This window comes from Telopea speciosissima, chromosome 1, assembly GCF_018873765.1.
Source record: "Telopea speciosissima isolate NSW1024214 ecotype Mountain lineage chromosome 1, Tspe_v1, whole genome shotgun sequence".
Taxonomy (NCBI): domain Eukaryota; kingdom Viridiplantae; phylum Streptophyta; class Magnoliopsida; order Proteales; family Proteaceae; genus Telopea; species Telopea speciosissima.
In genome coordinates this window covers 80,701,773-80,719,406 of record NC_057916.1, presented here as the reverse complement: position 1 = coordinate 80,719,406, position 17,634 = coordinate 80,701,773, and the positions used below count along the sequence as shown (strand labels likewise).

The 17,634-nt window shown below is 39.5% G+C and overlaps 1 protein-coding gene across 1 annotated transcript; it reads left to right on the top strand.

The window, feature by feature from the left end:
• Nucleotides 1-5,170: 5,170 nt before the first annotated feature.
• Nucleotides 5,171-13,309, top strand: LOC122672833 (probable inactive receptor kinase At4g23740). Its single transcript, XM_043870334.1, has 3 exons — nucleotides 5,171-5,620; nucleotides 5,656-6,879; nucleotides 12,473-13,309. Exons 2-3 carry the CDS (start codon nucleotides 5,661-5,663, stop codon nucleotides 13,138-13,140), a joined length of 1,887 nt encoding a protein of 628 aa, XP_043726269.1. The 5' UTR covers nucleotides 5,171-5,620; nucleotides 5,656-5,660; the 3' UTR covers nucleotides 13,141-13,309.
• The last annotated feature ends 4,325 nt before the right edge of the window (nucleotides 13,310-17,634 follow it).

Below are 17,634 nucleotides of genomic sequence, written 5' to 3'. Positions count from 1 at the left end.
CAGTGCTTGCGGCATTACCTCAAGCAGGGGATCCCAGCTTCTAATCCTGTTGTATGCACCATCAAAGACTTTGCTTGGATGATGCTCACATGTAACCGTGGCTTAACGGATTGGTGGATTGGTATCGGCCAAGTTCGATCCCGATTCTTGGCCGATCATGATCAGGGAATCTGAATCGATACCGACTTTGCAAGTCAGGCATTTAATGCAAGTAGGAGTTGTTCTCCTCTCGATCCTGCATAGATGTTGGGCATCTCCACACAATAGTGTACACACAATGATCCTCCCTAGACCAGTAGTGGTGGGAGCCTCGTGCACTAGGTATGTCCCTTCTTTATGCTTCAACATAGTTTTTAAGTCATTTAATACATCACATTGGGTATACATTTGTTTACTGTCACCTGAAATAAAGACTCCTACATGTGTCACATGAGTGACTCCCAAAAGAGGGACATATTTGAGAATACGATGGCTTCTCTCTAGGAAGCCCAACGGCTAGGCTGTGCGGCACATATCGCGACATGTGCCTATCAACCGTTGGGATGTGTGAATCGCAGCCCAACCGTGCAATGCCCCTCGACACTCCCTGGGCGGGGCTCCTTAGAGAGGAGTTTAATCCCATATTTGAGGATTGTTGGGAATAATCTAATAGAAAACTCTCAGATCCTGATTGGACACTTCGAGATCCAATATTCATACGAGCGGTATTTGCATGTGACAAATAAATGCGTGATAATGATATGATGTACAGGGAGAAAGAAGGGGTGTTTGCATGAACATGGGGTTAATTTTAGGGAGAAGGTTCCAATGTTCCATACACTGTCATATGGAGAGGAATATGTGCACGTCATACCAATAGGTGTTTCGAAAAAGTTTCATCTATATAGGGTTCATATTTTAAAACAAATAAGAGAAAATAATAAATAAATAAAAATTTTGTCCAAGAGCGTGACCTATGCTAACACTCCCCCACACTCTCAGACAGAAAACTACTTCCCTAAAAAAATTATATGAAAAGAATATTGCACATTGATAGCATAGCAATCTTTTTCCCATACAATAATCATAAACTAGATTAGTAGATTATTGTAATCGGTTAACCTCCACATTTGCATGTTATATATATATATATATATATATATATATATATATATATATATATATATATATATATCGGTGAAATAAATAAAAAAAAAAAAATTTGCATGTTATATGCACGTGCATCGAATCGTTATCACCTCCAATTTTTGCCCGCTCCAATTTCCTCCAATCCTTCACATAAGAGTGGAAATGACCACCTTACCCACTGCCCAAGGTGGGGTAGGGTGGTCATTTCTACTCCTATGTGAGGGATTGGAGGGAATTGGAGTGGACAGCGAATTGGAGGTGATAAAAATTCGTCAAACGATAATTTTTATAATGGTGGAGCGAGAGGAAAATGCTGAGGGGTGTTTTTTAGTAAATTTTCTCAATCAAATAGGATTTTGGGATAATTTATTATAAAATGCAATAAACACAACACCCATTCAAAGATTCACATGCAAAATCTTTTGAACTTTCTTTATTTTTTTAAAAGATAAGCAAAAGAAATAAAAGTTATAATTTGTTTTTAGAAAGAAAAAAAGAATTGGGGGCAATAAGGTTCGTGGGAAATTTTTCTCTCATTTTAAAAATTGCCACCTCATCCTTTGTGAAATAAAAAATTTCATTCATGTATATGCCCCTGCACTTGCTCTCATTGGCCCTACGCTAGTGCAAAGGCTACACAATCAGACAACGATCTCTTGCCCAATGGAAAAAGACTCTTCTTTCATATTCTCTCTTCTCTTGATACTCTCAATTTATAAATATAAAACTCTTTTGATTAGCATGTGTGATCTTGACATGGAAGCTTCAATCTGTTTCAAATTTTAGCACACATTACCTAATAATATGAAGTAGTGAATTTTGGTCAAGATCAAGTGCATTGGTTATTAAAATTATAGGAAAATAATGCTACTTGGTTGTGTAACCCACGTGGCTCCTGTGTATAGAAAGGCGGAAATCTCACCTAGGGCAATGCTTGTGCATGCATTCCCATTGGGCAACGCGCACTTGCAAGCCCAAACAATGATCTCTTTCCCTTAAATTATAATTTTTTATTGATTTAGGATACGACTGAATTGCAATAACCCTTTTTGGTTCTGATCAAGGTTATAAAACATGGTATTGGTATTGTATTAGTCAATGCTAATATTTATACATGTATGGATCCATTGTCTGAGGCAATATCAAGCTGATTCGAAACCACAAACTATTTTTTTGATTGAAAAAAAATCAACTTTTTGACCAATACAATCAATTTATATTAGTACGTAAATCTTTTTTTTTTTTTGGTAAGAATATTAGTACCTATATCAATATGGTCTCCATCGATACCGATATATTTTTATTGATATGACTAATACGATACCGATACCTAAAACCTAAGTACCTAAAACCCTAGTCTAATCTGATGTCTAGAATTTTGCCAACTAATTTAAGCCTGCTTTGGTATGATTTCTGTTTCAATTTTAAGGGGTGATTTTTGTTTCAAAAATTGTTTGGTTTCATTTTTACATCTTATTGCAGTGAAATAGAAATCAAGTGGAATAGAAATTCTAAAATAGTTAGGAGCTATTTCAAAATTTCTATTTCATTTTAGAGAAGCAGTTTTCTGTCTGGGAGTGTGGCCTACGCCAGCACTCCCATGTGTCTATCTCTCTCCTCCTTGAAACAAGGGGACAGAACTGTCTTTTCATATAGGGAGGAGAGAGATAGATTCATGGGAGTGTTGGCGTAGGCCACACTCTAGGATAGAGTTCTTTTCCCCTTCATTTTATTTCACTTTTGTTCTTTAATGAGCACATGGTTAATTTTATGTACAAAGTAATAATTTCATATTAAAAATAAAACACTACCTTTCTTCTTCTCCTAATGGTTTTACTATCACCATGCCACCCCCACCCCCACCACTATCACCACTACCTTGCCACCACTATACCCTGCCTAAATAAATATAATAAATCTAATCTAAAAAATTGAACTACCAAATGGATTTTTTTTTTTTTCCTTGACATATTTCACATTGATAGAACCAAAACAATTTCAATTTTTTGACTAAAAATCTATTTGTTGTTTATTTCATGAAATTAATCTGAAATTGAATTTGAAATCATACCAAATCTGATCTAAATTCCCAAAATTTATAGAAGTTAATAACCCCATAGTTGGCCCCCAATCAACTTTGTATCCTATTTTAAGTCATACTACTTCAATATCTCTACCTCATATTAACCTTCGACTTCCTTCTTTTAATTGTCTTTTTTATTTTATTTTTTTTCTGTTTGTTTTTTATGAAATTCTTTTAATTGTCTCAAGTTATCGAAAAATCGCCCAATTAATTATAAAATGATTAAATTAAAATTAATCTCTGAGACTCCCAATGTAATTAATTTGACTTTTTACCCTTTGAGGTTTTGACCATAGTGTAATGGCTCCCAGACTCCCAAGCTTCCAAGCATACAAGACCAAAGAGGGTAAGACAAACATGCAAAACCCGAGGAAAACGCCAACTCATAAGCATTATTTAAGCAAATTAACGTTTTCTTTTCGGTAAAAAGCGAATAAACATAGAAAGTTTAGTTAAGATGTTGTAACCAAAAAAGAGATGCGGTGATTGGCGCTGGGAGCCCCATCAGAGAATGAAAGGATGAGGATACATTAGATCGTCACCACTGACAGATGCTCTTTCTTCTCAGCTGATTGCACCACAGGATAGTGTGGGGTCGCAGATCAGGTCCAAGTAAATGACTGGCTTGTCGGTTGCGGGCCCAACCCCATCTCGTAGTATTTATCGATATAAACAATATTAGAGGGGTCAACCGGATGGTCCCAGTCAGTCTTGGTTGGATCTAATCGGACCACACTAATTAAATTTAAAGGATATGCACCGATATTGTATTGTCTAGTTAATCTGGTCTCGTAAGCTAGAAATGGGCCATGAATGAGTTGGCCAAGCTCTAAACGGGTTAATCGAGCTATAAACAGTTGGTCCGATCGGTTACTATGTTGGTCAGTCTTGAATCGCGATCAGATATCCATACTGAACTACAATCAAGCATTGTGAATGCACGAATAATAATCCATCTAGGCCCGGCATTAAACCGTTTACAAACCAACCAATCAGTTCGATTCGAAACCCTTCAATTCCGGTTGGATCTACCAATGGGCCAGCTTTTAAAATTATAATTGATTTGCTGTTGAGGGTCCCACCATTTCTGGTATAAGTCCATGCCACGTCATCTGTAATCCGCAAAAGATATGATTGCATTTTACCGTCCGCATTGAACTCCTCTCCTCTTCGAGGAGTTCAGCACGCTCTGGGAGCATCCAACCGTTGGGATTATGCTGCACACATCTCTAAACATGCACCGAAATATATGCGACACAACCCAACCCTTGGATGCTCCTAAGGCACTGCCTGGGCGCTGAGCTCCCTGGAGAGGAGCCGGATCCACTGGTTTTATTACCTGCTCCCACGGGCCAACCGGCTAACGGCTCCACCTACACTAATTACAGACAAACGTAACTATTATTGTTTTTGGAGATTTTTTATGCATTACTACTGTAGAATAGCAGTTGCAGTGAAGGAGAGAAATTAGATTAAACGTAAAAACCCTAACGGTTTTTGTTTTGGAGAGCTCTAATGGCGAGATTTCTTCCTTCTTTTTGTTTCTTGTACTAAACCAAAGTAAAGGAATCGGCTCCGTAGTTCATACTCCGTCCCCATTGTTTTGCTGTTAAGGATTTGGTTTGGCCCCGCTTTTCGCTGTGTCTGCACATGGAAGACAGTAGACATCCCCAGTTAATGCGGGAAAATTAGTATTTACTTTGCTTCCCCAGGTTCCCAGCGATTTCGTAATGATCTCTACTTATCTTCTGCATCGGAAGGTTGGTTGTCTTCGCAAGCAAGAGCTAAGCAAAAAAACATGAAAAACACCCGTCGTTTTCACTCGTCAAGTATGTTTCAGCTACTGTTATGAATGGATTCGTGAGAATTTGTCTGATATCTGCTGTGCTTTCACCATTTTGAGTGCGAGAAGTCTCTGTCTCTGCATCTTGGTCTGCATTCTGGACTAGTTGTTTGTTGTTCTGTGTTTGAGAACTTGCGGAGAACCGGAACTGTTGGTCATTTCGAGCTAGTCTGAAGAACAGAGGCTCCCCGTGGAGGAGATCCGGAGAACAAGCTAAACAGTTTCAGTTTCCATCGTTCGGTTCTGTAGGAAGTTCCTTTTCAAATGATAGATTTTGATAGCTAGAGGGGGGAAAAGAAAGTAACCGCAAGGAGCAAAAAGAAGTTCCACTCTTCTGCGAAACTCAACTAAAGCAGTGTCTTTTTGACCGACGGCCGAGTTAAAGTCTGTGGATACCATCATTTTAATGGAGAATTTTCTGAAATGGCTCTACTTTTAATGACAAAAGTGTAAAGGTCGATTGTTTCTACATTCTCTTCTTCTTCGTCCGAGATCACATACTTTTGCCGGGAAGCGCGCTTGATTCTTGGCCGAGTTTCGAAGAAGCAGTTCGTTCTTTGACGGCGTTCTGCTTAGGCTACTTAACCCTGAACTCCGACAGAGGGAATGGACACTGTGTTCATTTTCTCTGTGATGTTCTTGTTTGGGTTGCTTCTCTCTCATGCGACTGCCGGTCTGGTGGATGATAAACGAGCTTTGCTCGATTTCATCAACAACACACCGCACTCTCGCAGTCTCAACTGGAATGTGAACTTACCTGTTTGCAGCAGCTGGATCGGAGTGACCTGCAGTCCTGATAACTCTCGAGTTATAGCCCTTCGATTGCCCGGAGTTGGATTTCAAGGTCGGATTCCGCCTAACACTCTCAGTCGCCTTACGGCGCTTCAAATCTTAAGCCTCAGATCCAACGCGTTATCTGGCCCCTTCACTCCTGATTTCTCCAACCTCACAAACCTATCATTCCTCTATCTTCAGTTCAACCACTTCTCAGGCCCTTTGCCCTCAGATTTCTCTGCTTGGAAAAATCTTACTATCCTTAACCTCTCCTACAACGCTTTCAACGGCAGTATCCCTTCTTCCATTTCGAATTTGACTCAACTTACTGCTCTAAATCTCGGTAATAACTCGTTTTCTGGTGAAATCCCTGCTCTCAACCTCCCCAGTCTGCAACAATTAGACCTAGCGAACAATAGTCTGACTGGAAGAGTCCCAACGTCTCTTCAGAGATTTCCCAATTCGGCATTCCTTGGTAACAATATCTCTTTCACAAATCCTCCCCTTCTCCCTGTTGGTCCACCTCCTTCTCAACCGTCTCCAAGTAGTGCTAAGCTCAGCCAATCAGCGTTACTTGGTATTATAGTAGGCGGATGCGTTCTGGGGTTTTTGATTTTTGCTTTTATACTGATTGCTTGCTGCTCGCAAAGGAAAGGCGAGAATAGTTTTGCTGGGAAGGCGCAGAAGGGCGAAAGGTCACCAGAAAAAGCAGTTCCAGGTAGCCATGACGGAAATAACAGATTGGTTTTCTTCGAGGGTTGTAATTATGCATTTGACCTGGAGGATTTGTTGAGGGCTTCTGCCGAGGTGCTTGGGAAAGGGACGTTCGGGACAGCATATAAGGCGATTCTGGAGGACGCAACCACAGTAGTCGTGAAGAGGTTGAAGGAGGTTACTGTGGGGAAGCGGGACTTCGAGCAGCAGATGGACTTGGTCGGAAGTATTAAGCACGAGAATGTGGTTGAGCTTAGGGCCTATTACTATTCCAAGGAAGAGAAGCTCATGGTGTATGACTACTACAGTCAGGGGAGCGTCTCTGCGATGTTACACGGTATGCTGCTTTGTTAATTATACTCATGGCTGTCAATTTATTTGTATAGTTCTCTAAATAAACAAGCATCTGGCTGCATTTGGTTGTTATTTCGTTTTGGACTTATCCCCTGTTATGGGACATTACTTTCCGTCTTCACCTTTTTATTTTTTATTTTATTTTTAATGGGGTTTTGATCTTGGTTTTTCAGTTGTTGTGGTTCAACTTTTATAGGTATGATAGAAGAAATTCTATTGTTTTTGTCTACATTTGAAGGAAATGACTGAAATGAGGAATTGATTCAAACTTCCGTGTTATCTTTTCTATATATGCTACTTTGAAGATGAACAGAGAAAGCTAAGAGAGCCTCTTTATCCGAATGCTTGTGTGGGGGTTAGCTTTCCAAGCGGTAATGAAAGTTAAATGAGTTTAGTTCGTTTTTCATTTTTCTTGATGTGAATTTTTTTTTCTCTTATAGATTCCCTAAGTTGGGTTATTCTAGTATGTAGGTGACATTAGAATGTTCTCTAAGTTTCATGTCGACATTTAGACACAGAACCTGTGCAGAGAGTTTATTCAAGGTGAATAATTTGGTTATGCCTGATCCATAATTGGATAGAGGGTACCCTCCAGCATGTGCTAAAACGCAAGCTGATAAGTGCCTATCTAGGTGGAAGTGGCAGTCATAGACTCTCTATAGTGCCAGAAAATTAACCTGATTATTACCAATAGTGCTGGTAGGTGGAGGAGCTGAAGATATCTTACACGGATGATTGTCTTTGTCTAGTCATGTAGACTTCTGATCCAAATGTTTATATGGCCAACCAAATGGTTGTTTTGAAGTTGACCCTCTTGCACTGCATCTGTGCTCATGAACAGCACAATCTCGAAGAGCCACTTCAGTATGTTCTTTGTCATGGGGAATTGGCACAGGTTTCCTAGCACCAGCATGGAGGATTATATGTATTTTGCTGAGTTGAAGTTGCTTTGGATTGACTAGTAGAGGACCTTGAGCCACTCAAGATCATTGTTTGCATGACCAATTACCAATTTCAAGATTACCCCATGACATAGCCTATGATCTTACGTTGCTCTGGGTTCGTAAAAGCACTTAGAACCCTAAAGGCATCCCCGAGTTTTCTAAGATCCTAGTTGAAAAGTTTTCTGGGTAAATCTGCCAAAGAAAAGAATGAATCATTGTAATCAGTAAGCCTGTGCATAATTTTGCAAAGAGATTTTTTTTTACATCAAAGGGATTGATTAATTGTTTTAGGAAATCTAATTCACAATTCCAATTATGTGAAAAGTGCTAGGTAGGGAAAAAAGATAGAAGAAAAACAAAGCTAGAAAAAACAGTTCCAGTTATGTGGATTTATTTTAAGCTTCTCTGATGCTTCTGCATTGTGATTCTATGCATCTCATGGTTAAATGCCAGTAATTCTTGGTCAAAGTAGGTGAGACTTGTATATTTGAAGAACAGAGGTGAGATCCTATACTTTCGTTCTTCCTTAACTATATTTCTTTCTACTTTTTCCCCTAGCATATCTGGTTTAGCTGTCTTTCCTATCTCTTTCCGATTTGGACCTTTTCTTTTAGTCATTCAATCACTTTTCTTGCCACGTCTTTTCCTTTGTCTGCAAGTTGACAATCCTTTAGTTCATTTTCCACTCTGATTAAGTTCTGACCCATCCTTATACTTTAGTGTTGAAGATATGGTTCGGTTCTCTATGTACCGTTCAGGTTCATTGTATCTGTATGCTAGATAAGGCCTATGAGTCCGCACTAGCTAGCATACCTTATACCTTATTTGTAATTCTCCTTTTTCACTATAATTAAATGAAGGCCTCTGTCACTCTGACAAGCCATTACATTCTCTCAAATCTTCTTTCTTCTTCTCTAATTCTTCTTTTAGCATTCTTGCAATTGCCATATTTTCTCCACTTAAGGTTGCCCTTTACATTCAATTGATGAGTTTAGACTTATAGTAAGTTGTCCTGCACCAGCCACTCTCCTCCATTTTCCTATAGAAATGCTCTTCACAGGTGTATCACTCTCCAAACCCATCCTCCTCTATGGCTCTAACAAAATTGAAAAGAACAAACTAGAAAGAGATGGAAACCTCTGGGAATTTAGCTTGCTAATATTAGCTAGGACAGTAAAACTCCAGAAAGAAATAAAAGAACTCTTCAAGTTGGATTTGAAGCCAAAATTCATGGTTTCTACAATGTCCTAAATCCCCTCAAGCATAGAAGTTATTTTAAAATTTGTCTTCATCACACCCTAGAAAGTGTATCAATCTACTTTGAAAAGCATTGTGATTTGGGTCTGACCAAGCTTAAACTAAGTCATTTTTGTCCCAATCCTCCCTTTGACGAAGTAGCAAGCATTTCCCTCCCCCCCCCCCCCCCTCCTCTTCCAACTCTTATTAGCAAATATTGAGCATTGATTTGCCACAAACCAAGAGTGCTTTTTGTAGCAAATTTCTTCACTGTAAACCCTACGGTTGAAAACTTCCAAGAAACTTCATCCTACTGGTTGTTCTGATATCCCTTATTGTGTTGTAAGTCTGAACAAACACATAGAGAAGTGAGACATACACAAATCCATTCACCCTTAATATGGATATACCTACAAACCAATACAGATCCTTCCTAAGAGAACCACTTTATTGTTTTATGCTATAATGATGTAGAACTATGGTTTTACAATGAAATTGCTTCCAAGGAGTGGCTAAGTGGGTTGAAGTCCCAACTAGCCCTCGGCCTTGATGGAAGCAAGAGATAGAAAACTTGTTTTTGGCTGTTGACAGTATAAACGGAAAATGAAATATAAGGTTTAGAGTGAAACCAGGACTAGTTTTGATGGTTGATGAAGATGTGAGTTGATAGGGATGGTTAGGCCAGTGTTTTGTGAAAGTTTAATGTAGATTATGGTGAAAAGAAACTATTTCACTGCTTCAAGAACCACTGTAACAAAACTAGAAAGTAGCAAGTAGAAGAGAAATGAGAAAAAGGAGGAGAAAATACTTACCTAGGAATCCCACTTAGGATTGAAGGAGTCCACATTCAAATAAGTTTGTGGATCCACACAGCAGTAGCTCAACAGCTACAGAAAACTTTCATGCGTTCTATTTCATCCGAAGAAGAACATTACATATATATGTAGTACTTATCCTTAAAATAACTTGATACTTATCTACTACAGAACTAGAAAGTTCATCCATCACAATATTATAATAATAAACTTATCTAAAACCCTTAATTACAAGTTTACAACTATGCCTCCAAAAAAATATTTAACTGAAATTAACTCTTAACTGACTAATCCTATAACAGAAAAGTTTTAGCCATTCATACTACCTAATCCTACTTAATTACATAAACATAAACACCAAAAAGTTACCGAAGTGGCCCACAAACCGAAGAACCCAAACCTGGCCTGCAACAGTGTTCTGCTCTACATCACATAAAGCTTTTACTGTGATCAAATTAGCATTGCCATTGGGCCCAGAAAATGGTAAAATAATCTTTCTGATGCAGTTTCTTGTACCTCCACTGCCAGATGAACCAGGGCTATCTCTATATCTCCATCAAGTTAAACTTGAAAGCACTGGAGAGGGCACTGCTGGTGCACTAAGGTGACTGTCAATGGTGGAGTTCCATATCCAGAATACTAGGCTCTTCTCAAGGCTAGGGTAGTACAATGAAACCCATATCTTGTTCGGAATACTAGGCTCTATCTGCTAGACACCAAACAACAACTACTCTGCCTTATCCCAACTAAATGGGGTCGGCTACATGGATCCTTGCCCTCCAATCAACTCTATCTTCTAGACACTAGTATTAGCAATTACTTCTCTGATAAGAAAACCTATAATAGTAGTTATGCTATAATAAAAGAGATCAAACAAAATGGAGATGAGAATGTCTAGAGATCCCATATGCCAAATTTTGCTAGGCCCACAAATATCCTATAAGAATTATATGAAAAAAAAAAAGGCTTAAAAATCAAGTTGCTGTTCAGTAGGTTTTGGTAATAGGACAATAATTATACATAACAATACCATAAGTTTGTGAAATACTCTGTTCCATCATATATAGCAAAAGCACAAGTATTTATCAAAGAATTTCATTTTTATTCTATGCTAGAAGGTAATTTGTTACAGACAAATGGCAAAAACAAAAGACATCTTGTTTGCACTAAAACCTGTTAGATCCAGAGACATGTTGACATAGAACTTCTTATGCAAAGAGGTGGAAAAACATAAAGACAATGGTATGAATGATGGTTGATGTCAAATGTATACACCTAGTTCTGAGAGACCATAATGAGTCAACTTAGTCATAGCTAATGTTGGGCCAGCAGGCTGAGGAGGACAATATGCTGCCTGGTTCTCCTTTAAAAAGTTAAAGGAAAAGGTAAAGAAACAAATAAGGGAGAGGATTCTCTGAAGAAAAGCGGCATATGGGAAGCACACCTATGAGGTGTGAGAAAATGGTATCGTACAATGGAGGGCAGTGAGGTCATTTCATGTGAGGAAGAGAGAGATAGATAGTTAGATACGGAGGTGCTAGTGTACCCTCCCCCGGTGGCTCAGAGAACCTTTTCCCAATAAGTATATAAATAAAGTAAATAATTAAGAGGGGATATCCTCCAAGATATGGTTAGCCAATTGCAAATCAAAGAGAAAAATTAGAGCTGGAGCCTTGTTTGAGTCAAATACTTTAATCAGGCTCATGTGAATTTGGGATATTCTCCCCCCTTGTTCTTCGGGGAGAACTCTCATATCCAAAGCATGAGGTCCCCATTGCATCCATACAAAAATCCGCTTGATGCTACCCTACATTTGAGGTTATCACTTCAAATGAGAAAGGAAGGCATCAAGGATCGAGTCATAGCGTTCTGATCTCTCAAAATCTTGCTGAGGCTAATGCAAGTAAGTGACAGAGAGCATCTAGTGGGAGACCATCAGCTTCATTCTATCAATCAAGAACAATGGTTTATAAGATTTATTCTCAAAGAGACTCGCATTCCTTACTTCCCTAGTACTTACGAAGGGATGAATAGAACACTTCAAAACACGATATTCTTTTGGGAGACAAGATTCAAGAACATCACTAGTATATCAAGATATAGTAAGGGAAAATGTAATAGTTACTCTACATTGCTTAGCGAACATTTACCTTGTATATGCATTATAAAAGATGAAAATGAAATTGTCTCCTCAAGTGCCAAGGAAAATATATTTCTTTCACTGTCAATCTATTATAGAACGTTTTTCCAGGTACAGGGTCCAGTGACCAAACTATTGCTAGAAAGCAAGAGAATGTATACTATGATGTGATATCCACTGTTCAAAATTGCAATAAATGATAAAATTTTCCTTTTACTTCTTCTTAGGGCATCACTAGAAACCTAATCTTTCTTTAATATTGGTCCATGAAAGAAATTGATGCCTAAGTGAAGGAATATGACACTAGCATTGAAGGGGTCCAGGATGCTTCATTCATTAGGCTCTAACCTCCTATGCTCCAATAGTTTACCATCTCTAATTTATAAATATATTTAATGTCTTACAGCAAAAATTACCCTCTAACATGTTCTTATTTTGCAGGGAAAAGAGGGGAGGGCAGGACTCCATTAGACTGGGAAACTCGATTAAGAATCGTAATTGGTGCTGCAAGAGGCATTGCTCGCATTCATACTGAAAATGGCGGGAAGCTTGTCCATGGGAACATAAAGTCCTCTAATATCTTTCTAAACTCCCAAAACTATGGTTGTGTGTCTGATCTTGGTCTGACAACTCTGATGAGCCCAGTGGCCCCACCTATCTCTCGTGCTGCAGGTTACCGAGCTCCAGAAGTGATAGACACCCGCAAAGCTACCCAGCCTTCTGATGTCTATAGCTTCGGTGTACTGCTCCTTGAGCTTCTCACGGGGAAATCTCCTGTCCATGCCACTGGTGGCGATGAGATTGTCCACTTAGTGCGGTGGGTCCATTCTGTAGTCCGGGAAGAGTGGACAGCAGAAGTGTTTGATGTGGAGCTGATGAGATATCCTAACATAGAGGAAGAAATGGTGGAAATGCTACAGATAGCAATGGCATGTGTGGTAAGGATGCCAGAGCAGAGACTAAAAATGGCAGATGTAGTTAAAATGGTGGAGGATATTCGACGGATTGACACTGGAAACCGTCCATCTGAGGAAATAAATTCAGAAGCTTCAACACCCCCACCACCACAGGCAGTTGTTGGGATGGAATCCTCTTCCCTCCCACAGTGAGTCTATTCTCGCTCAGGGTCTCTACTTCCCTCACCCCTCTTTCTCCATTTCCTTTCTTATTTCATCCAGTTAAGTGTACCTTTTATTTTCAATTCTTCTAAGCCAATTGTCTTAGGTGTTTATTGTTTTGCTTTACATGATAAGATTATTTTTCTGAACTTGATGCCAAGTTATATCAGGGTACTGTGTCATTTCCACTTTCAAAAATCAGAATCGGATTGGTCGAATCAACCGATTCAACTTGGAAGCAGCTGTGACTGATCCTGATTCTGGATGTTTCGGCACGATCGATTATAAGTTTTTTGGGAACGATTCCAACCGATCGGATCAGATGGTAGAATCGAGAGGGTTCTATTAGACCCCAATTCCAAGTTTAAGTTCTCAGTTGGCAGAGAATATTCTAGTTTCCTTTAGGTGTCATTATTTTATGGGAGAATGTTCTCTGTACCGTAGTGCAGGCTGTGCCCAGGCATATGGGTTTGCCATTTAGGGGGGCAGGGTGATCATTGCGCCCACCCCCATGTGCCTGGGCACAGCCTGTGCTGTGGCTCAAAGAACAGCGCCCCTATTTTATGGCATAAGCAAAAAGGCTGGGAAGTAGTAGGTTTTGGCTGGTCTTTCTGTTCTCTAGACTCCCTCGCTCTGCTGATTTTGACAATACCTCCAGGCCCCAGCATTAGTTTTTAGGGTAGGAAGGTTGGTGCGTAGGGTTGGCGTTGGCAGCTGGCATAGGAAAAACCCTAGTCGTGGCATGTCAGGTCTGCAGTTGGCACCGAAAAAAGAAAACCTTAGTCAAACCATTTTTACATTTGATCTTAGCCAGAAGACTGAGAAAGGTATCAATGTTATGTTAGGTCGTAGCATTAGAATAAGTGACGTGCTACATTATGAGTCGTGTGTAGTGAAAAGTGAGTATCAAGTATGACTTCAAACAGAGCTTGATTGAAGGATAGAGATTCATATAGTCGATCTCATTTAGTTGGGATAAAGTTGAGTTGTTGTTTATTGGAGTTTTTTAAAATGGAAATAGTGATTGAATTGATTATTGACGAATCAGATCTGATTTGGCCAAAATTGGTCCGATCCAATTTTTTCCAAATCAATTTGGGGTAGAAGAGGGATCGACCTTGGAACCGGGAGTCAACCCTAGAATTGGTCCGATCCAACTGAGAAGATGACAGAGATGAATCAAAATTGGCTGATCCAATTCCGATTCAGGCACCAGCGATTAGGATTGGAATCCTTTGACTTCGATCTGAATCAGGCTATCCACCGATCCGAATCAGGCTGCTTGCTTAGAGAATCCTCCTTTAAAAGAACCAATACTAATCAATAATCGAATAGGAATCGATGGGGGTGGATGACTTAGACATGGACTTTATAGACTGAGGAATGGTATTTTTCTTTTCCTTTTCTGGGGCTCCTTCGGGATGGAGCCCGGGTAAGGGTGTCAATCGGTATAGTTTCAGTTCTTTGGTTTGGTTTAGGTTTGGTGCAAGAGATAGAAAAGATAAACCAAAATCATAAGGTGTCTAGAACAAGAATGCATTTTTAATATCAAAACCGTATTGAGTTGGTTTGGATACGATATAGTTTCTATTTGGTTTCGGTATGGTTTGCATTCGGTTTGAAAATCCAGATATTAAGATACACCGTATATAATTATTATACAGATATTTACCAAAAAAAAATTATTATACATGTGTATTTTTATTAAATTGACCATCACCAACACAATTGTCTCCCACTATTTCTTATTAAATTAACCATCCTAATCCAGATACTGAGATACATAATATATAATTATTATACATGTATATTCTCGGTTCAGTTCAGTTCAGTTCGGGAATAGGTAATTTGGTACGGTTCAATTTGATTTGGTTCGTATTGAAACCATATTGATCCTTCTTCGATTCGATTCGGTATGATTTTAAACGGGGTCGATTTTGATTTCGGTATTCAGTTTTGATTCCAAAATGATACACTTGGCCTGAGTACATACGGATAGTGAGATGTCGGAATGTCACTGTCGACCCGACCCATTATGCAGATCTAACTAGTTGATTCTTGACAATTGTTTAAAAAAATTGGAATTGGATCGGTTGAATCAGCTTATTCAAATCGAAATCGATTAGGATCGATCCTGATTTTGAACGTTTTAAAGCAACAGATTCTAGGATCGTGCTCCTCTCAGGTTCCCTGCCCGGTCAGGTTTGCAGGTTCCGTTAATAGGGGGTGGAAGTGACGACCTCACCCCCTGCCCAAACACATTGCCCGGGTGGGATGAGGTCGTCATTTCCGCACACCCTATGAGAGGAACCTGCGAACCTGACCAGTCAGGGAACCTGAGAGGAGAAAAATTCCAAATTCTAGGGGGTTTTAAACCAATTCATGCCAATTTCGATCCGACTTGAAAGTATTTGGATCCAGATCTTCTATTGTTGCCTGCCCATCCTATGCCGTGCTGTGCAGACACAGCAAGACGTGCAAGTACAGCCTTATTCCCCACTCGGGCAAGGCACTCGGGCAAGGGCTTAGTTAGTAAGTTCGGGAACGACAATTGAATGGGAACGAATACGTTCGGCAATTAAACGGACTAGGCGACAATAATAAATTTCAAAAATTCGACGTAATAAAAAGCATAATACGATACGTGTTTAATACATCCGCTCTATAAGCAAAAATAGGGGCATATATTCAGTATGTAATAGACATGCACCACCTAATAAACAAAATAATAGCATATAAACAATGATTTTATCAAAAAGAAACCTCACAACTAAAATAAACACAATATAATATCCCCTATTACATTTCATAAGATTATTAGTTAACAAATTAAAATATCAATAAAAGTATCTCATCAGACATTAAAAAAAAAATTAATAAGACATAATGTTTTAGAACTCATCTGTAAGATGAGCACACATCAATGAACTCATCTCTAAAATGAGCTCACATCAATGAACTCATCTCTGAGATGAACTAACATCACCAATGGAAGTTCATGTACCTTAGTAGTAGGTTAAACATTTATATAGTCATATACTCATATGTAGAGCTCAGATGACTTGCTGCCAAGCTTGTGCTTGATGGTCTACTACTTCATAGGGCATTAGAATTATAGTCAATGATCAATTGCATCAAATAGCAGTTTTGTCAACTCATGTTACTCAAACCATATTTATTTATGAAAATTTTGTTCTGTGAATTAAACTACACAAAGATGAAGCAGGAAAGAAAAAAAACAGAGAAAAAGAAGAGGAACGACTTACAGAGACGAAGAAGAGAGAATCTCAGATTGAGTGTTCCCACCAGGCCACCACTGCAATCACCGCTACAACCGTTTGGCGTACGGAGACGGAGTAGAAGAAGAGGAACAGAGTTTATCTGCCTCTACAATCATCGATTTACCCAGCTACAACCTGAACTGAAATGGGAACTGATAATAGGAAGGAGGCAAGGGGTATTCAGCCTCAAAGGAATTCTCGCCGGCCACCTGAACTGAAATGAGAACGGAGATGAAGAAGATGAATGGAATGGGGGTAGTCAGCGGCTAGGTTTTGAAGAGAAAGACCAAAATTGCATTATGCGAGGGTTTTGTTTTGCGTTTTTTCTTCTTTAGGTATTGTGTTTTTTATTTTTAACAAAACTAAACTTAAGCTAAAAAGTATTAAACACGTTTAATTTGTGTATAATACGTGTATAATACGAGTGCACTTAAAAAATGAGTATTTTACCATATATACAAAAATATACGGTAAAATAAGTTTTTTTGAATTAAATGCTCGGATATGTGTATAATATGCAAACTTACTAACTAAGGGCAGGGGGTAAGGAGATAATTGTACGCCTTGCTGTGTCTGCACAGCACGGAGCAAGACGGGAGGTATAGAGAATCCAAATTGAAAGTCTTTGTACTTGAGTACTTGACCGACACCTTTGGCCCAATCGATATTACTAGAGCACCATCTTCCGCGTGTTGCATACTTGACTACACGCAAAGTTTGCGCCGAACTACCGGAGGGAACCGTCCTCCTTTACCCTTATACGAAAACATGACTTGTTACGGACCCTGATCCTCTACTGCCGAGCTGCCTGGCAGGACCCTACTGCCAAGACACAGCAAGGTCGGGAACGACCGCCTTACCCCTGCCTGAACGCCTTGCCTGAGTGAGGGTAACGTGGTCATTTACCGCCTTACTGTGTCTTGGCAGTAGGGTCCTGCCGGGTAGCTCGGCAGTAGAGGATCCAAATTGGACTTGTTACACAGTTTTTACGATGACGCTTTAGCCTGCCTTTATGGGAACGGAAAGACGCGTGGTTAGTGCGTCATAGTCTCACAGAAGTGACAATGAAGAGGCAGCTTTATTAATGAGTTATGCCCAAAATCAAACAATGCAAATCGTCTACGGCCCAGCTGCCCGTAGCAGCTTGTGCGGGTTGCACGCGCAATGACCGCCTTACCCCCTGCCCAGCACCTTGCCCGAGCGG